At 45.9% G+C, this 22,161-nt stretch overlaps 1 protein-coding gene across 2 annotated transcripts in view; it reads right to left on the bottom strand.

The window, feature by feature from the left end:
- BMERB1 (bMERB domain containing 1) overlaps positions 1-22,161 on the bottom strand; it is a 589,325-nt gene that overhangs the window by 18,332 nt on the left and 548,832 nt on the right. The window contains exon 6 of one of the 2 annotated variants that reach the window (XM_077448915.1): positions 12,367-12,477. The exons of the other annotated variant lie outside the window; for it this stretch is intronic. Within the exon in view, the coding sequence (XP_077305041.1) occupies positions 12,367-12,477 (111 nt within the window). The remainder of the gene's footprint in view (positions 1-12,366; positions 12,478-22,161) is intronic. 2 annotated transcript variants of the gene reach the window in all.

The following is a 22,161-nucleotide window of genomic DNA, read 5'->3' as shown; positions in this document are numbered from 1 at the left end:
TTGTCCAGCCAGATAGAATGGAGAAAGTGTCTAATTTGTGAGAGTCTGAATTTTTCTGAGGTGGGCATTACAAGTTTGTTTATACAGTATCCTAGGGAGATAGGTCCCATTGAGTTGAAAAAATGCCCTATTTGGAATAGACCATTGAACCACCAACGGAAGACTTGTATGTTCATCCCCGGGAGAAATGAGGAGTTATGAAACAGGTGTGAAAGTAGTCTTGTGCAGGATATTAGCTACGTTTGTGTAAGGAGTCACACAATGTAAAGGAATGGGATAAGGTGGGCACTAGGATTGAGGCTCTCAATGAGGGTATACACCACAACAAGAAATCAATTGTATTAAGGTGGATTGCTTGCCTTTGCATTGAGACCCAGTCAGGTTTGGGTTTTCCTGTGAAAATGTTTAATTTTTTTTTGTAATGAGGGGCGCTGAAAATTAAACACTAGTTAGCCTGGTTACGCAAGTCTATCTTTCTTCTTCTGGCCCCTCTGGCTGTCAGCGCTGGAACGCGTGCTGTAGCAGTGTACAGATACAGAGCGCTTTCTCCATTATTGTACGTGCTTATTAGCCCCAGTGCCAGGTGCTGGCACCATCAAAAGTAAGCGCCCATTTGGCATCTTATTTTTACATATGTTTTATTAAAATGGGATTACACTATTTTGCTGCCTGATTTCTTTGCATAAATACCCCAGCTGGCATATACTGGTGGAGATGAGGTGCATAAACTCTGCATGGGACAATGCTTGGTTGAGACAGCAAATAACACTTGCAGAAAGCGCATTTGACCTTTTTCTAACCATTAAGGTCAGCACCTGCTGGTAAGGAGACATCCATACTTTGACCACATTTGGCCGTGTGTTACAGTTGGTGAAGGTAGTTCCATCTGCACAGTGGAAGTAATTTCTGCGCATGATCACAAACAGCTTGGATTTGAATCTGCACAGAGGACATTTATATATATCTCTTTTCAGGATTGCACAGATTTTATGTACCTTATTGCATTTTTTTGGACTTTATTTATGATTGGACTTTTATGTTTAACCACTTCCCGACCGCCGCACGACGATGTACGTCGACAAAATGGCACGGGCAGGCATAAGGGCTTACATGTACGTCCTTGCCTTCCCGCAGGTCGGGGGCCCGATCGGGCCCCCGCCCGGTGCCTGCGGCGGTCGGTATTCGTTCGGGAGCGATCCCGGATGAGGGGACGGCCATTCATTCCTGGCCACCCCCTCGCGATCGCTCCCGACGAATAGAAATCCTTCGTCACATCACTTCCTCTCCTGTAATGTAAACACAGGAGAGGAAGTGATGTAATCTCTCCTCTGTGTCGGTATTTTTCGTTCCGACACCGAGGAGAGAGGATCGGTGAGTTGCACCAACACGACACTACACAGTAGAACATGCCAGGCACACTCACACCCCCCCGATCACCCCCCCCAATTACCCCTGCCCCCCAGTCACAGTGACACCAATGTCATTTTTTTTTTTTGCATTGGTGTCATTTGTGACTGTAATAACTGTTAGGGCAGTTAGGGTTAGCCCCCTTTAGTTCTAATGTACCCCCCTAACCCCCCCAATAAAGGTTTAACCCCGTGATCACCCCCCGTCGCCAGTGTCACTAAGGCTGGGTTCACATTGCAGCGGTTTATGAGAACGAATGTGATTTGCACCGCACTGCAGTGCAAAACACATCCGATCTCTGTGCGATTCGAGTTCAGCCATACAGATAGTATGGCTGAATTCGCATCGCACCCGCCGCAAATTCGCACGGGACCCTTTTTTTGGCCCGCAGCAGAATCGGATCGCATGGGTGTTCACACCATGCGATCCGAGTTTGCAGATCGCACTGCGATATGCGAACTGATCTGGGGGTGTCATTAACATTTCACTTACACTCCCAGCAGTTCGCATAGGGCAGTGTGAACTGCCGCCGGGAGGCATGCGATGCGGGAACCCGCCGCGGATTCGTGGCGTTCCCGCATCGCTCCAGTGTGAACCCAGCCTAATAAGCGATCGTTTTTCTGATCGCTGTATTAGTGTCACAGGTGACGCTAGTTAGGCAGGTAGGTATTTAGGTTCGCCGCAGCTTTTTATAGCGCCAGGGACCCCCATATACTACCGCATAAAGCCCCCTGATTGCCCCCTAGTTAACCCTTTCACCAGTGATCACCATATAACTGTTACAGGTGACGCTGGTTGGTTAGTTATTTTTTTATAGTTTCAGGGCACCCGCCATTTATTACCTAATAAAGGTTTAACCCCCTGATCACCCGGCGGGTGTCATTTGTGACTGTAATAACTGTTAGGGCAGTTAGGGTTAGCCCCCTTTAGTTCTAAGGTACCCCCCTAACCCCCCCAATAAAGGTTTAACCCCGTGATCACCCCCCGTCGCCAGTGTCACTAAGGCTGGGTTCACATTGCAGCGGTTTATGAGAACGGATGTGATTCGCACCGCACTGCAGTGCAAATCACATCCGATCTCTGTGCGATTCGAGTTCAGCCATACAGATAGTATGGCTGAATTCGTATCGCACCCGCCGCAAACTCGCACGGGACCCTTTTTTTGGTCCGCAGCAGAATCGGATCGCATGGGTGTTCACACCATGCGATCCGAGTTTGCAGATCGCACTGCGATATGCGAACTGATCTGGGGGTGTCATTAACATTTCACTGACACTCCCAGCAGTTCGCATAGGGCAGTGTGAACTGCCGCCGGGAGGCATGTGATGCGGGAACCCGCCGCGGATTCGTGGCGTTCCCGCATCGCTCCAGTGTGAACCCAGCCTAATAAGCGATCGTTTTTCTGATCGCTGTATTAGTGTCACAGGTGACGCTAGTTAGGCAGGTAGGTATTTAGGTTCGCCGCAGCTTTTTATAGCGCCAGGGACCCCCATATACTACCGCATAAAGCCCCCTGATTGCCCCCTAGTTAACCCTTTCACCAGTGATCACCATATAACTTTTACAGGTGACGCTGGTTGGTTAGTTATTTTTTTATAGTTTCAGGGCACCCGCCATTTATTACCTAGTCTCACTAGTGTACCCCTAAATTTAGGGGTGTCTACTTTCCAAAATGGGGTCATTTGGGGGGGGTTTGTGCCATCTTGCCATTTTATGGCCTTCAAAACTGTAACGCCCTTAGAAAGCCTGAAGGCGGTGCTTGGTTTTCGGGGCCCCGTACGCGGCTAGGCTCACAAAAAGTCCCACATATGTGGTATCCCCGTACTCAGGAGAAGCAGCAAAATTTATTTTGGGGTGTCATTTCACATATGCCCATGGCATGCGTGAGCAATATATCATTTAGTGACAACTTTGTGAAAAAAAAATAAAAAAAAATTAAAGTTTGTAATTTTCCCGCAACTTGTGGCAAAATATAAAATATTCCATGGACTCAAAATGCCTCTCAGCAAATAGCTTGGGGTGTCTACTTTCTAAAATGGGGTCATTTGTGGGGGTTTTGTGCCATCTTGGCATTTTATGGGCTTCAAAACTGTAATAGGTAGTGAGAAGTGAAATCAAATATTTACGCCCTTAGAAAGCCTGAAGGCGGTGCTTGGTTTTCTGGGCCCCGTACACGGCTAGGCTCCCAAAAAGTCCCACATATGTGGTATCCCCGTACTCAGGAGAAGCAGCAGAATTTATTTTGGGGTGTCATTTCACATATGCCCATAGCATGTGTGAGCAATATATCATTTAGTGACAACTTTGTGTAAAAAAAAAAAAATTTTTTTTTTTGTCATTATTCAATCGCTTGAGGCAAAAAAATAAAATATTCAATGGGCTCAACATGCCACTTATCAATTTCCTTAGGGGGTCTACTTTCCAAAATGGGGTCATTTGGGGGGGTTTTGTACTGCCCTGCCATTTTAGCACCTCAAGAAATGAGATAGGCAGTCGTAAACTAAAAGCTGCGTAAATTCCAGAAAACGTACCTTAGTTTGTAGATGTGACAACTTTTGCGCAAACCAATAAATATACAGTTATTGACTTTTTTTTACCAAAGACATGTGGCTGAATACATTTTGGCCTAAATGTATGACTAAAATTGAGTTCATTGGATTTTTCTAATAACAAAAAGTAGAAAATTTAATTTTTTTTCAAAATTTGCGGTCTTTTTACGTTTATATCGCAAAAAATAAAAATCGCAGAGGCAATCAAATACTATCAAAAGAAAGCTCTATTTGTGGGAAGAAAAGGACGCAAATTTTGTTTGGGTACAACATTGCATGACCGCGCAATTACCAGTTAAAGCAGCGCAGTGCCAAATTGTAAAAAGACCTCTGGTCATTTACCAGCAAAATGGTCCGGTCTGAAAGTGGTTAATAGCATTATTTTCACGTAGGTGTGTTTGGTGATTATAGGTCAATTTTTTCATATCGTATTTTGTTTTAAAAAATATTTTTCTGCATGCATACTTAGCCATAGTTCTAACGGCTAGGTATTATTAGTGTTTAATTTTCAGCGCCCCTCATTGCAAAAAAAAAAAATTGCTAATTAAGCAACTTGGTAGTATCACCAAAGGTTAGGGAGACCTTGCTTTTTCAGGCGAAATAGGACTTCCTTCGCACACCGGTAACCCTTATTCCCCCCCATACAAAGCAAGTTATATGTGACTGGAATTTGAGGAGCAGCTGTTTCTTTATAGGTATAGGGAGAGACCTAAAGAGGTATAGAAGATGTGGTAGCAGTGTCATTTTGATGGCATTTATCCTGCCCAGCCAGGAGAGACCATACCTTTACCATGTTTGCAAGTTGCCCTCCAATTTCTGGAACATCAGATGGTAGTTAATTGCATATGTTCTGTGGAAGTTTAATTCCCAGGTACGGAATGGAGTCAGTGGACCATGTAAAAGTGAATGTTTCAATCGTTCCACTAAATCGGTGGGTACCGATATATAAGCCAATAGATTTGGATATATTAACTGTTAGGTCTGAAATGAAGTCCCTAAGAAGCTGATACGTTCTTGGTGTGGATGTTAGTGGGGAAGTAATAAAAAGGAGCAGGTCATCCGCAAAAAGGGCATATTTGTGTTCTTGAGGGCTGCAGCGCACAATGTCAGGGTGTGTTCTGATTGCAATGGACAGAGTTTCGATTGCAAAGATTAAAGGGGAAAGTGGGCATTCCTGTCTGGTTCCTTTTCTAATATCCAAAGTGTCCGAATACCTGCCCATTAGGCATAGTTGCGCACTAGGAGTCAAGTATAGTGAGTTGATAACTCCCCTAAATCTAGGGCCAAACCCCCATTCTCCAGAATTTCAAAGAGGTAAGGCCAGGAGACAGAATCGCAAAAAGAAAAGATAAGATTGCGCTATGGACAAATTTACCTGTTTGCTAGACAAGTTTAAATAAGTTTAAATGTTAAAATGACTACAATAAAGTGAACTGTGAAGGGTTAAAGCTGCCTGTGCTTGAAACCTATCCCTCAAGATGGGAATAGATTAGAAATCTGTAAAGTAAATTAAGCTTTGGCGCTAAAACCTAAATGGTGTACTAAAAATGCTAATACTCTGCAAATTACATAAAATGAAGCCCAATGTGGGAATTTCACCAATACACTGTATACGTGATATTAAAAATATATGTGAATGGAAATATGTATCCGTTATCTTACATAACAACTATACACAAGTGTGGTAAAAAAATAATAACTATGCACAAGTGTGGTAAATAATATGATAAAAAATACAACTAATCTATCACAACTAAAAATGTAGGTGCTTTGGTAAAAAGTGCTTTTGCTCACATAAATGAGCCAATACTTATACTCTAAAAAGTGACAATCAAAAAGGCATTGTGAAAATACCAAGTGAAAACATCAAAAAGATCATATAATGTCCAATCCAAAATATATTATAATGTCCAACTAGAAATATTTGTTCAAAGTCGCATCATCTAGTTGCTGAAAAAACGCATAAGACTTTTATCAGATAGGAAGGTGAAGCAAGGTGACTGGTGAAAACAAGGTCAAAACAGGAGACAGAATCAAATGCTTTTTTAAACTCAGTTGAGAGATGGAAACCCCTTTTGATTTGGACCCCCATCCCAGTTGGAGTGTAGTAGCGAAATTATGTCTATGGCTCTACTAATTTGGTCTGGACCCTGTCTCCCAGGAATGAAACCTACCTGATCCTTGTGTATATATTTAGCAATAAAGCTAGACATTCTTTTAGAAAGAATTTTTGTCATCATTTTGAGATTGTTTTATGAGGGAAATTGGGCGATAACTGCCAACGTCGCTTGTATCTTTCTCTGGTTTTGGGATGACTGAAAAGCTGAATTTAGATCTCTATGTAAAGGGGCTCCTTTCCAAAGAGAGTTAAAGAATCAGGACATATAAGAGGCAAGACAGTGGCCAAATTCTTATAATAGCAGACCGAGAAGCCATCTGGTACTGGGGGTGACCTCAAGAGATGTAATTGTTTCAAGAACTTCCTCCAAAGTAATCGGTTTCTCAAGGAGATTTCTATGGTTACATGGAATGAAGCCATAATCTGAGACGGATTCTGGATCAAGTCACCTATTGAGGAGCAAATTTTTGGGAATGTTAGAGTGAGGATTTGGGACTAAGTCTGGTTGCTAGTTTAGATCCTATCCTGTCCTTCTGCAAGTAGAATGGAGCTCCTGTCCATCTAAGCTGTTTCTCTGCCGCTATGGCTAAAGCCAGGTTAAGAAGGACTTGTGCAGGTTCTAGCTAAGCTAAGGTGTCAGAGTTGGGATTAAGTTTATGTTGAGCGCTTATTGAGAGGTAATCCTCTGTCAGTTTCTGGATAATAGCTCTGTATTCCTGTTTGAATTTTGAAGCTATCTGAATGAGTTTACCCCTTATAAATGCTCTATGGGCCGCCCAAAGGGTTGCCGGTTGTACTGAGTGTCAGGGCTGGCTTAGCCCTTCCTTCTCTGGGCTGGCTGCTCAGCTGTCGGCTAATTGCCAACTCTCATCTCTCTCCACAGTTACCAGCTGTTCCTGATCATGCTCATCTGACCTGCCTACTTATAGCTGTCCAGCTCACTTCACCTCTGCCTTCGCCATGGTCACATCACAAGAAACCATCTACTGCGCTTCTGCTTGAAGACTGGCTTGCTGACATCCCATCTGGCTCCTCTTCCTGCTTGCTGTTGCTCTACTTGGATCCCTGACTTCTGGCCTGGCTGATTACCCGATCTGGTTATTGAACTCTGGCCTAGACATGTGCATTTAGTTTTGTTCCGAATCGAAATTCGGACGAATTTTCATTATTCGGACATTCAGATGCATCCGAATTACCGAATTACAATGCTAACGAATTCAAACGAAATTCGAATCAAATTCAAAAAATTAAATTTTTCAACCCGAATTTGGGGCCGCGTATCTCGGGGCCACTTGTAGATAGAAACACCAAATTTGGTATACAAACACAATAGACCTAGCACTACAACCTCTCCAACTTTGGGGTTTCTAGCTCCAAGTGACCCCGAGTTATGTGGCCCCAAAGTCGGGTCGCAAAATGTCAAGCATTTTTCTGCAGCAGAGAATAGCTAGAAACACCAAATTTGGTATACAAACACAATAGAACTAGCACTACAACATCTCCAAATTTGGGGTTTGATGTGTCATTGTCCACTTGCCACAAGTTGTGTATTGTATTTGTCCACTTGCCACGTCACCTACCACAAGTTGTGTATTGTCCACTTGCCATGACCTGCCACGAGTGCCACGTGACCTGCCACGAGTGCCACGTGGCCGGCCACGAGTGCCACGTGGCCGGCCACGAGTGCCACGTGACCTGCCATATGGCCGGCCACGAGTGCCACGTGACCTGGCACGAGTGCCATGTGACCGGCCACGAATGCCACATAGCCAAGTTGTGGATTGTCCACTTGCCACGTCACCTGCCACCACGTGGCACTCGTGGCAGGTCATGTGGCACTTGTGGCAGGTGTCGTGGCAAGTGGGCAATACACAACTTGTGATAGGTGACGTGGCAAGTGGACAAATACAATACACAACTTGTGGCAAGTGGACAATGACACATCAAACCTCAAATTTGGAGATGTTGTAGTGCTAGTTCTATTGTGTTTGTATACCAAATTTGGTGTTTCTAGCTATAAGTGACCCCGAGATACGTGGCCCCTAAGTCGGGTCACAAAATGTCATTCTCTGCTGCAGAAAAGTACTTGGCATATTGCCCATATCTGGGGTCACTTGGTGGCAGGTGACGTGGCAAGTGGACAATCCACAACTTGGCTATGTGGCATTCGTGGCCGGTCACATGGCACTCGTGTCAGGTCACGTGGCACTCGTGGCTGGCCATATGGCAGGTCACGTGGCACTCATGGCCGGCCACGTGGCACTCATGGCCGGCCACGTGGCACTCGTGGCAGGTCACGTGGCACTCGTGGCAGCTCACGTGGCACTCGTGGCAGGTGTCGTGGCAAGTGGACAATACACAACTTGTGGTAGGTGACGTGGCAAGTGGACAAATACAATACACAACTTGTGGCAAGTGGACAATGACACATCAAACCCCAAATTTGGAGATGTTGTAGTGCTAGTTATATTGTGTTTGTATACCAAATTTGGTGTTTCTAGCTGTAAGTGACCCCGAGATACGTGGCCCCAAAGTCGGGGCACAAAATGTCATTCTCTGCTGCAGAAAAATGCTGTCTATGCTTTGACTACTCTTTTCTATTTACCTTTTTATTTAATAAACAAGTGTGATTTAATTGTACTTCTGTCTCTGTCTGATTCATGGTTTCTGACACTGAGTCACTGTCATTGTTTACCATTTATCATTGTTTACCAAGGCCATGAATTCAGAAGATACAGTCAATCCACTTGTTGGTAATATTTTTTTCCAGATTGGATGAGCAAGATCACTGCATGGATTAGTTTGCCATGGCGTTGCAAAGGCTCCTGAGTCACGCGGCTCACCTGGAATCCCCCACGGTGGCTGCTCTGGTACAACCTGAGTCTCAGGCCGTCCCTGCTGCTGCGCCAGTCTCTGTGCAGGCACCCACCTCGAGTATTACCTCTATAAAGAGGTATGTCTGGTTCTGCTCCGCTTCCCCAGCGATTTGGGGGTAATCCAGTTCAATGCAGAGGGTTTCTCAATCAGGTTGAGATATACTTCGAGATGCTGCCCCAGGCATTTCCCACGGACAGAAGCAAAGTAGGTTTCGTGATATCTTTGCTTTCTGAGAGAGCCTTGGCCTGGGCTAACCCTCTATGGGAGATGCAAAAACCTGTTGTCTTGAGTTACCCTCAGTTTGTGGCCTCCTTTAAAAGGTGTTTGACGTTCCCGCACGCTCTGCTTCTGCTGCCAAGTGCCTCATGACCATCAGAGTACCAGAACTGTTGCCGACTATGCCATTGAATTTCACACTCTGGCAGCAGAGGTTGCTTGGAACAATGAGGCTCTCGTGGCTGCTTTTTCTCATGGTCTCCCAGATTCCATCAAGGATGAGATAGCAACCTGCGATATACCCACTGAGCTGGAGAGCTTGATCTCGTTTGCCATCCTCATTGACTCCAGACTCAGAGAAAGACTTTCTCTTAAGGAGCGCTTGCGGAAGCCTCCTGTATGTTTGCCTCCGAGCTTTGTAGTCCCACCCATGCCTCCCATGCCTCTCTCACCTCCCATGAACCCATGCACCTGGGCTTCACGTGTCTCTCTGTGGATGAGAGAGCCTTTAGGAGGAGGGAGAGATTGTGCCTTTATTGTGGCCAGGCAGGTCACTTTTTGAAGTCTTGTCCTACCCATCCAGGGATCGCACAAACCTTGAGGTCCTGTCATGGACAGACCTTAGGTGGCGTGGTTTTGTCCCCAGTTATCCAGAAGGATAAACCCCTGGTTTCGGTCACCATTTCTTGGGCTGAGTAGTCCATAGAGATACAGGCTCTAATCGACTCTGGGGCTGCAGGCCTGTTCATTGATGCTGCATTTGTTTCGCAGCACTCGATTCCACTGCAGCTGCGTGACACTCCACTTGCCATTGAGGCTCTTGACGGGAGACCTTTACAGCCTGCCCATGTGACTCATGAGACGGTTCCATTGTACATGGCCGTAAGGGCTCTTCACCATGAGATAATCAAATTCCAAGTTATTTCCTCACCCAGGTTTCCGCTGGTTATTGGTTATTCTTGGTTACAGAGGCACAACCCTCTTTTGATTGGCTCCGTGCTGAGGTTCTCTCCTGCTCACCACAATGCAGTGAGACATGCTTCCTGAAGGTATCCAAGGTCCTGTGCACCTCTTTCCTCCCCTCCCTGCCAGAGGAGTACCACGACTTTAGCAATGTCTTTGATAAAGGTCAAGCTGGTAGTTTGCCTCCACACGGTCTTATGATTGCGCAATTGACCTTCAACCTGGTGCCATACCTCCCCATGGCCAGGTTTACCCTTTGTCGGTCTTGGAGGATAAGGCCATGGAGGAGTATGTTGCTGATGCACTTTCTCGAGGTTTCACCCGCAAATCCTCGTCTCCTGCTGGTGCTGGTTTCTTCTTTGTAAAGAAGAGGAGCGGTGAACTGAGACCTTGTATAGATTCTAGGGGTCTCAATCGTGTCACAATTAAAAATGCCTACCTGATTCCATTGATTACAGAGTTATTTGACCGCCTCAAGGGAGCAACAGTTTTCACAAAGCTTGACTTGAGAGGGGCATACAATCTTGTGCGCATTAAGGAGGGCGACGAGTCGAAAACTGTGTTTAATACCAGAATAGGCCATTATGAATACCTGGTAATGCCTTTTGGCCTTTGTAACGCCACAGCAGTTTTCCAGGAATTTATTTTTGTTGTAGTTATGTGTGGTGGTTTATCTCGATGATATCCTCATATTTTCCAAGTCCCTGGAGAGCCACCACACAGATGTCGTGTGTTTCAGAAACTAAAGAGAGAACAATCTCTATTGTAAACTGGAGAAGTGCGAGTTCCATCGTGAACAGGTTACACTCCTGGGTTATGTCATTTCCACTGCTGATTTTTCGATGGACCCAGAGAAACTTGTTTACTTTTTATTTAATAAACAAGTGTGATTTAATTGTACTTCTGTCTGTCTGATTCATGGTTTCTGACACTGAGTCACTGTCATTGTTTACAAAGTAATCTGCCAGGGCAGTTTCTAGAGTTGTACACTGAACTGGGTCACTTAATAGACCTTCGTGGAGTCGCCATTTGAAAGGGCCCTTGCCTAAGGTTTGATAGATTGTGTCATGACGGTGAGATGTGATAGGGGAGTGTCTCTGATTGTGGAAATTATGGCAATAGGGATTGAGGTGGACTGCAGGAAGATGTGGTCAATCCTGGCGCAGGTGTTATGCAGAGCAGAGAAATGTGTGTAATCTTTATCGTGCAGGTTCAGTTTTCTCCAAATATCTACCAAGTCAAGTGAATATAAAATCTGCACTATTTTTAAGCTTTGTCTAGGGGACGTTTAGGTTTCAGTTTCCTGTGTACAGTTTTATCCAATGAGAGGTCAAAGGCTATATAATGCCGCGTACACACGAGCGGATTGTATGGCGTACTTAGTCCGTCATACAAACCAACGGACAGTCCGTCGTACTTTCCACTGAACGGACTTGACCACACACGGATACCCAAACAGTCCGACGAAAGCTTGCGCGATGACGTACAGCACGTACGACGGGACTAGAAATAGGAAGTCCAAGACACAGCAAAGCCCTGTAAATCCTTTCTGGGCATACGTCATTCTTAGTCCGTCCGACTAGCATACTGACGACCGTATTGTCCGCTGAAACCAAAGTACGACGGACAGAATTTCGGAAAAAACTAAATTCTTAGTACTCCGGACTGCACGCTGAAAAAATCCGCTGAAGCCCACACACGAGCGGATTGTCCGCTGAAATGTGTTTAGACGGACTAAGTACGCCATACAATCCGCTCGTGTGTACGCGGCATTAGAATCTCCTCCTAAAACCACTGTGCCCTCAAAGTGTGATTGTAGTGATTCGGCTTGGCCTTTGGTGCATAATAGGAGACAAAAGTGTACATCTCTCCATCAATAGTGCCTACAACTAAGAGATGTCCTCCCTCTGGATCCTTGAGCACCCTTGGGGAGAAATTCAGAGGTTTGGAGAAGCATATCCCAACTCCCTTTGTTTTGTTCTCAGCGTTAGCTAGGAAGAATTGGGGATAATTCTGGTGGATAAAGTTGGGTTGTACAATATGGGGAAGTGAGCCTCCTGTAGGTAGTGAACATCAGATTTCAGGGAATGATAAAATTGGAAAACTTTCCGTCTCTTAACTGGGGAGATAAGCCCTTGTATGTTTGTGGGAGATAACCATAATGATTATGTTGGTAGATCTAAATTTGGCCATGGGTCAGAGGGAAAGTAAACTCGGAAAAAATTGATTGCTCACCCATTTTGGACATAATGCCTGGCATCGAGGAACCACAGCAGACCTGCTTGAACTCCGACCCTGGGAATGGGAGCGATTGAACTTCCTGGTAGAACTGCTGAGAAAGAGATGCTGGGAGAGAAATAGGAAACAGGAAATAGAGAAAGAAGTAAGACAATGGAGGCAGCTAGTATGTGAACAGCTTAAAACAGAAACCCCTAAACCCACCTAGTTGGGAAGGAACCCGCCACTCCCCATCCAATGACCTGAGAAGGTCGATGACCCTTGAAGATGGGAACATCAATCTGTCTCCAAAATGAAAACGTATGTCCCTTAGAAACAGAGGCACATTGAAGCCGCTACGGTCACCCCGCCTTACAAAATCCTGAGGATTAAATAATATTATCAGCTGAACAGAGTGCCATTAACTGGGAAAACTTGGTTATGGCCAGGGCTGTAAAATGGTTCTCCGGCCTCCCTAAAGCCCCATCATGGGTGGCCACCACAATTGGTGCCCCCCCCGGGAGACCCAGAGCGACAAGGTAATCATCACACATGGTACTATACAACATTCTAGTGCAAATAACAAAAATCTGACTGTTAATAGGGCCCAGGACTCCCCACTAATATGGAGAAGACCCCCGAAGCCCGTCATTTAGTACATTATAATCACAGAGAGACAATATTAGGTCAGAATCTGACCCATATGGGGTAATGAGCCCCTCTTGCATCAGTAAAGTAACATGTAACTAAACTTTTAGAAAAACAAGACAAAATAAAACTTCGGTCCCCACTCCCTGTCCCACCCCCAGATGATGTTCCTCAAAAAAGAGAGGAGAAAAAGGAGGAGAAAGGGTAGCAAACATCCAGGGTGGAGATAGAGCATCAGACAACGAATGTGAGGGGACCTCCAAGTGGTCCAGTCAAGGAAGAATGAAACAAACAAAAGTGATGTCGTCATAGTGACTGGAATTCCTTCCACCTCTTGGGCTGTTGCTTCTGCTAGAGGGGGGTAAGAGGACTGGGGGCGATGGTCTCTTTGTGCATGAGGATGGACCCCTGCTGGTGGATGGAGGGTGCATTCCCTGCAATATCAGACCCAAGTGTAGTGGTAGACACTCTCCTTTCTGGAAAGAGGAGACACCATGTCCTTTGTTGCGGTAGGTGAAATTCAGACGAAACAGAAAGGACCAATGTGTAAGATTTCTTTTTGAGCCAAAACTTGAAGGAGCGGTTTCAGTGACCACTATTTCTGTATGGTGTAAGGCAGTGTTTCTCAATTCCAGTCCTCATGGCCCACTAACAGGTCATGTTTTCAGGCTTTCCATTATTTTGCACAGGTGATTTGATCAGTTTCACTGCCTTAGTAATTACCCCAGCTGTTTCATCTGAGGGAAATCCTGAAAACATGACCTGTTAGTGGGCCATGAGGACTGGAATTGAGAAACACTGGTGTAAGGGGAGATATGCATGAAGATCTGAATTGGATTTTTGAATTGAACAAGCTTTTCGGAAGTTCGGGACCGTATCATCATTTCTTTCACCGTGTAAATGTGGGGCTTGACTATGATGTCCCTTGGTAGACTATCTGTACATGGCAGTTGTAAGGCTCTATGTGCCCTGTCTAGTTCCAGGTTATGGTCCGTAATGTCTGGAAATAAGTCCTTAATAAATGACGGAATAGATGGATGTATCACTTTCACAGATTTAGGAAGTCCTCTTAACCTGAAGTTATAGCGCCTGGATCTGTTTTCAAGGTCATCAATTTTGGATATTGTGGTTTCTAACTGGTCTTGGGCACAGTGGCATTGCTAGGCGGGTGCGGGGGCTGCAGGCCGCACCTGAGTGACACCCGCCAGGGGGTGACACCGTGGGTAGCGGCACCGCTAACACCGCCGCTGCCCTGTGTCTCACACCGCGGCGGTGTCCCTCAGCAGAGTGGAACAAAGCCACCTCCCCTCCTCTCTGTTTAGATCCACAGAGGAGGAGGAGCCTGAGCTGGAGAGACACACACCGCTGTGTGTATCTGCTGTTCTGAGGTATGTAAAGGGGGTGCCTGTACTGCTGGGGGTCTGCACTGGGGGGGTGTCTGCACTGGGGAGGTCTTTACTGCTGGGGTGTCTGTACTGCTGGGGTGTCTGCACTGGGGGGTCTTCACGGAGAGGGGGTCTGTACTGCTGGGGTGCCTGCACTGGGGGGGTCTGCACTGGGGGGGTCTGCACTGAGGGGTGTCTGTGCTGAGGGGTGTCTGCACTGGGGGGTGTCTGTACTGCTGGGGGGGTCTGCACTAAGGGGGGGTGTCTGTACTGAGGGGGGTCTCCACTGGGGGTTGTCTGTACTGCTGGGGGGTCTGCACTGAGGGGGGTCTGCACTGAGGTGGGGGTGTCTAATGCTGGGGGGTCTGCACTGACGTGGGGGTGTCTGTACTGGTAGGGGTGTCTGTACTGAGGTGGGGTCTGCACTGAGGTGGGGGGTGTCTGCACTGAGGTGGGGTGTCTGTACTGAGGTGGGGGTCTGCACTGAGGTGGGGGTGTCTGTACTGAGGTGGGGGTCTGCACTGAGGTGGGGGTGTCTGTACTGGTAGAGGGGGTCTGCACTGAGGTAAGGTGTCTGTACTGATAGAGGGGGTCTGCACTGGGGTTGGGGTTTCTGTAATGCTGGGGGTCTGCACTGAGGTGGGGGTGACTGTACTGATAGAGGGGGTCTGCACTGAGGTGGGGGTGTCTGTACTGAGGTGGGGGCCTGCACCGAGGGGAGGGTGTCTGTACTGATGGAGGGGTCTGTACTGAAGGGGTGTCTGTACTAAGGGGGGGGTTATACTAAGGGAGGGGGGTCTATATTGATGGAGGGTGGTCTGTACTGAGGGAGGGGGATCTATACTGTGGGAGTGGGGTCTTTAGTTAGTGGAGGGGGATCTGTACTGAAGGGGGACTATAGTTGGTGGGGGGGTGAAACCATTTTTTTTGCACTGGGTGACACCAACCCTAGTGACACCACTGCTTGGACATCCTGAATTCTAACCGCGTTTTAGTTCATTTTTGCAACAGATTGGTCAGCTTTCATTTCCATAACTTCCATCCTAGATCCCAGTTGCTGCAGGTCAGCATGTATTAGAAGATGTTAAATGGGCTGCAATTAGAGCCAAGCCTCTGGATAGCATTTTGGAGAAGGCAGCCATCATAGAAGGAAGATCACCCATTCACATGGAGGGGGGGCAGGATCTGGGGGCCCAGGGTTGTGGGAAAGAGGCCCTTGTCCCCCATCAATATGGGAAAAGGTGCTCCGAAGCAGGGGGGGGGGCAGAGACCCAGAGCACCCATCCGTGTTGAGGGCATATGGCCTGGTATGTTTCAGGAGGAGCACTCACTCGCCCCCCTCTTTCCTGGCCTGCCAGGCTGCATGCTCGGAGAAGGGCCTGGTATGGATATGGGGGACCCCATGCTGTTAGTTTCTGAATTTTCAATTGCCGGAATTGTTTTGTTTACATTTCAGCTGTCAGTCTGGAAGCTCATTGACAGCTGATGAGTCATCGGTTGTTAAGGATGCAGCGGCTGGAATCGTGGCCCACTACCTAACCACTAAACGACCGCCCACTGCATATATACTGCGGCAAAGTGGGAGCTCTGTGCCAGATCAGGTACCTAGTACATGATCTGACACTTTCACGTCTAAGGTGCACAATGCCGGTGACCCATATCCGCTGTGATTACACACAGCAGGAGCCCAGTGGTGGGTACCACGGACTCAATATCCGCTGGCACCCACCGATGACACAGGCAGAATGACAACCTGCCTATGCAAACAAGGCAGATTGTCATTCTGTCAGAAGGAAAGGCACTGACCCTGTGTTTCTGCAAAGCAGGAACACGGATCTTTGCCTTCCCTTAGTCAAAGCACTTCCCCCACAGTGAGTAAGTGCAACCTAGGCACACAGTTAACCCTTTTAACACCCCTGGTGTTAACCCCTTTCCAGCCAATGTTATTAGTACAGTGACAGTGAATATTTTTTTTTTAGCACTGATCACTATATTAGTGTCACTGGACCCCAAAAAGTGTCAATAGTGCCAGTTAGGTGTCAGATTTGTCTGTCGCAATATCCCAGTCCCGCTATAAGTTGCTGATTGCTGCCATTACTAGTAAAAAAAAAATATACAAAATAAAAATATCCTATAGTTTGTAGATGATATAACTTTTGCGCAAACCAATCAATATACGCTTAATGGGATTTTTAAAAAAATATGCAGCAGAATTCATATTGGCCTAAATTGATGAAAAAATTTAATTTTGACATTTTTTTTTTATTGGGTATGTTTTATAAAAGAATGTAAAAAAAAATATTGTTTTTTTATTTTTACAATTGTCTGGGTTTTTTTGTTCATAGCATAAAAAATAAAAACCACAGAGATGATCAAATACCACCAAAAGAAAGCTCTATTTATGGGGAAAAAAAGGCAAAAACTTTATTTGTACAGTTTCGCAATGCTCAGTTAAATGAATGCAGTTCTGTATCACAAAAAATGGCCTGGTCATGAAGGAGGGTAAACCTTCCAGAGCTAAAATGGTTAACAACCAGCTATTCACACAGAATTCAAATTGGTCGATCATTTTTTGACTATTGATCTGAATTGGAGTCATTACGAAAATTTGGAATTTGTTAAAAAATTTAGTAAAGAAAAGAAATTTAACAAACTAAACATATTACGAAACAACACAAAACAAGATCATTAACATAACGAATATATCTAAAATGAAAGATTTTTTGCTGTTCTGCACATGTCTACTCTGCTCCGCTGTCATCCTTTACTCTGCTTATCTTAACCACTTGCTTACTGGGCACTTAAACACCCTTCCTGACCAGACCAATTTTCAGCTTTTGGTGCTCTCACACTTTGAATGACAATTACTCAGTCATGCAACACTGTACCCAAATGAATTTTGTGTCCTTTTTTTCCCACAAATAGAGCTTTCTTTTGGTGGTATTTGATCACCTCTGGGGTTTTTATTTTTTGCGCTATAAATGAAAAAAGACCGAAAATTTTGAAAAAAAACGCATATTTCTTTGTTTCTGTGATAAAATTTTGCAAATTATAATTTTTTTTTCATAAATTTTGGCCACAATTTATACTGCTACATATCTTTGGTAAAAATAACCCAAATTAGTGGATATTATTTGGTCTTTGTGAAAGTTAGAGAGTCTACAAGCTGTGGTGCGAATCATAAAAAATTGATCACACCTGATGTACTGGTGGCCTATCTCATTTCTTGCGACCCGAACAAGTCAGGAAAGTACAAATACCCCCCAAATGACCCCTTTTTTGAAAGTAGACATTCCAAGGTATTTACTAAGATGCATGGTGAGGTTTTTGATGTTGTCATCTTTTTCCCACAATTCTTTACAAAATGAAGATTTTTTTTATTTATTTTTTTTCTCACAAAATTTTCAATGTAATAGGTTATTTCTCTCACATGGCATGTGTATACCACAAATGACACCCCAAAATACGTTCTGCTACTCCTTCTGAGTATTATGATACCAAATGTGTGAGACTTTTACACAGCCTGGCCACATACAGAGGCCCAATATTGAAATAGCACCATCAGGCGTTCTAGGAGCATAAATTACACATCTTATTTCTCAACCACCTATTACAGTTTTGAAGGCCCTGGAGCACCAGGACAATGGAAATGCCCACAAAGTGACCCCATTTTGGAAAGCGAACACCCCAACATATAATCTATGAGGCATATTGAGTCGTTTGAATGGTTCATTTTTTTTCCAGAAGTTTTGGGAAAATGTGGAAAAAAAATTTAAATGCATTTTTTTTACGCAAAGTTGTCCATTTATAAGATATTTCCAACACATAGCATGTACATAGCAAAAATGACACCCCAAAATACGTTCTACTACTCCTCCTGAGTATAACGATACCAAATGTGTGAGACTTTTACACAGCCTGGCCACATACAGAGGCCCAATATTGAAATAGCACCATCAGGCGTTCTAGGAGCATAAATTACACATCTTATTTCTCAACCACCTATTAGTTTTGAAGGCCCTGGAGCACCAGGACAATGGAAATACCCACAAAGTGACCCCATTTTGGAAAGCTAACACCCCAATGTATAATCTATGAGGCATATTGAGTCTTTTGAATGGTTTATTTTTTTTCAGAAGTTTCGGGAAAATGTGGAAAAAAATTAAAACGCATTTTTTTTTATGCAAAGTTGTCCATTTATAAGATATTTCCAACACATAGCATGTACATAGCAAAAATGACACCCCAAAATACATTCTTCTACTCCTCCTGAGTATGGCAATACCAAATATGTGAGACTTTTACACAGCTTGGCCACATACAGAGGCCCAACATGCAAGGAACACCATCAGGTGTTCCAGGGAGACATAGCATGCACATACCAAGAATTACACCCCAAAATACATTCTGCTGAGAAAAGAGTAAACAAAAGATTACCTGTGGTTTTAGCAGCACAGTTGTCCACAGGATGATAGCACTGGTCCAGGCAGCAGGCAGGGACTTGGTCAGCAAAAGTGAACACAATTTTCCAGGCAACAGGCAGGTATACTGTCCATAGTCAATATTGGCAGCAGGCAGGGATACTGTCCATATACAGTTCAAGGTCAGTGTAGGCAGAGATCGTCAGCATTGCCAAAATATTGATCCTGGTAGTAGGCAGGAACATGGTCCATCCATGTGGTGTGGTCAGTTCATGCGACAGGCAGAGGCATGATGGTATAGGTCCTACAGGCAGCAGGCAGAAGTAGGGCCTTGTTCAGGACAGAATGGGGATAGGGGTAGAGGCTTCTCCCACCCAAATCTCTTTGAAGCCTCCGAGTCTCCAGACCCTAATCTAGGAATGAGAAAACAAAGGAAATTGTCTTCTTCATCCAAAAAAACTATTCTGGAGCCCCTCACATATGTGAGACCCCTGTTATGAATCCCACTAGTCCACTGAGAGGGTACAAGATCAGTCCAAGAGGCAGGCAAAAGGCATGGTCAAACACTCCAGGGTCAGTTCCAGATCAGGCAGAGGTATGTACAGAATCAGTAGGCAGAAGCGTGGTCGAATAACAGTCCAGGGTCAGTTCCAGATCAGGCAGAGGCATAAACAGAATCAGTAGGCAGAAGCGTGGTCGAATAACAAGCCAGGGTCAGTTACAGAGCAAGCAGAGGCATAAGGGGTTTGAAGGTAAATGGCAGGAAGTGAGGGTTATGGTTACCATACTTCACTAATAATTCACTGAAGTATGGTAACGGCAGAAACAGTCACCTATGCAGAGGCCTGGTTGGGAAGGGCATTGGGCACAATGATAAGTGGTGTCTCTTCTCAATCCTCGTTTGCTGCACACCCGACATTTTTTCTGATGTCTTCGGTCTGTTGGTCTGGGAGGGATTTTATCAGGAAAGTGGCGTTCAGAGAGTCTGCTAATTACATCGGATCGAATGTTTTGTGGTGGGCCGTTGGGGTATATAAGGGCAGTGGTGATTTCCTCCTGGTAGCCAAGGAAGGGTATGGGTCTTTCTGTGGATTTACGATAAATTACATATGTGTTGTATATGGCCAAATTAAAGAAATAGATTGACATTTTTTTATACCACTTGTATGTTCTTCTCGTGGCAAGATAGGGTTCGAGCATCTGGTCGTTCAAGTCGACACCCCCCATGAACATGTTGTACTCATGGATACAAGTGGGTTTTTGTATTGGGCCATCCCTCCTGGTGATCTCAACAAAAGTGTTGTGGATCGAAGAAAGCATGTAGACATCCCTTCTGTCCCTCCACTTCACAGCCAAAATTTCCTCGTTCCGTAAACTCGCCGCTTCGCCTTTTCTTAGCCTTTTGTTGACGAGGCTTTGAGGAAAGCCCTTCCGGTTCGTTCTTACGGTGCCACATGCTGGAGTTTGCTTTCTATGGAGGTTGCGGAACAGGGGTAAACTGGTATAAAAATTGTCCACATACAGATGGTAGCCTTTCTCCAGGAGTGGGTTTATGAGTTCCCCAACAACTTTCCCACTCGATCCGATGTATTCGGGGCAATTAGGGGGATGTAGCTGGGTGTCCTTCCCTTCGTATACCATGAAGGAATATGTATACCCTGTGGCTCGATCACACAATTTATACATTTTCACCCCATAGTGGGCCCTTTTGGAGGGAATAAATTGCTTTAGGCCCAGCCTGCCAGAAAATTTGATCAGGGACTCATCCACACATATGTGTTGGTCTGGGGTAAACAACTGGGGGAAAATCTGAGAAAAATAATTTATTAGCGGCCGAATTTTGTAAAGTTTATCAAAATTTGGGTCATTCCGGGGAAGGCACTGGGTATTGTCGTTAAAGTGTAGGAATCTCATTATCATTAGATATCTGGTCCAGGACATTATTGAGGAAAAGATGGGCATGTGATAGATGGGGCGGGATGACCAATATGCACATATTTCATTTTTATTGTTTAGTCCCATACAAAATGTGAGGCCCAAAAAAATTTTAAACTCCTCCACTGTTAGGGCTCTCCACTTGTAGGGACGGGCATAAGAGGACGTTGGGTTGCTTTTAATAAATTGTTGGGCATATAGGTTGGACTGGACCACAATGGATTCAAGCATGTCCTCTGTAAAAATTAGGTGGAAAAAGTCCATCAGGGAAAAATTGTGTGTGTCCACCTGGACTCCTGGGTTGGCAGTGAAAGGGGGAACGTTAGCTTCTCCTGAGTTAGGAGGAAGCCACAAGGGGTTCTGGAGGGAATAGGGAAGGCTGGCATGGGACCTAACCCTTTGGGGCCCAGTTGACACCCCACTTGTACGTGGCCTTTGCCGAGGTACTGTGGTGCCGGTGGATGGCACTGGGTTGCCGGTGGATGGCTCTGCGGTGCTGGTGGATGGTACCGCCTCCTCACCAGTGCACCTTCGTCTGACGGGCGGACTATCATCTTCCTCCTCTGAGGCTGTCATGGTACCGCTGCTGAGGACAGGCTCGTAGTCCACGTCAGAGTCACAATCTGAATATGAGGAGGAATCCGAAGTCGGCTGCAAGAATATCATATGCCTCCTCAGCTGAATACAATCTTTGTGACATTTTTATTGATCACAAATGGCACTGACAGGTGACGCTGATCTGGCAGATGACACTGACAGGTGACGCTGATCTGGCAGATGACACTGACAGGTGACGCTGATGTGACAGGTGACGCTGATCACAGGTGACACTGACGTGGCAGGTGGCACTGACGACACGTGGCACTGACAACACGTGGCACTGACAAATGGCACTGGAGGCAGATGGCACTGGAGGCAGATGGGGCTGACAGATGGGGCTGACAGATGGGGCTGACAGATGTCGCTGGCAGATGTCGCTGACAGATGGCACTGGGGCTAGCACTGGCAGATGGCACTGGCAGATGGGGCTGGCTATTTGCTCTGGCTAATTGCTCTGGCAAATGGGGCTGGCAGATGGCACTGCGGCTGGCAGATGGTGCTGGCAGGTGGCACTGGCGCTGGCAGGTGGCACTGGCAGGTGGCACTGGCACTGGCGGCACTGGCGGCACTGGGGCTGAAGGATGGCACTGGCGCTGGCAGGTGACACTGGCAGGTGGCACTGGGGCTGACGGCACTGGGGCTGATGGCACTGGGGCTGACGGATGGCACTGGTGCTGGCAGGTGGCACTGGTGCTGGCAGGTGGCACTGGCAGGTGGCACTGGCACTGGCGGCACTGGCACTGGCAGCACTGGCGCTGACGTCACTGGGGCTGATGGCACTGGGGCTGACGGCACTGGGGCTGACGGATGGCACTGGCGCTGGC

The sequence above is a fragment of the Lithobates pipiens genome, unplaced genomic scaffold (assembly GCF_037356315.1).
Source record: "Lithobates pipiens isolate NorthernLeopardFrog02 unplaced genomic scaffold, aLitPip1_a1.2 Scaffold_22, whole genome shotgun sequence".
NCBI classification, from domain to species: domain Eukaryota; kingdom Metazoa; phylum Chordata; class Amphibia; order Anura; family Ranidae; genus Lithobates; species Lithobates pipiens.
This window is presented reverse-complemented; position numbering and strand designations above follow the sequence as displayed.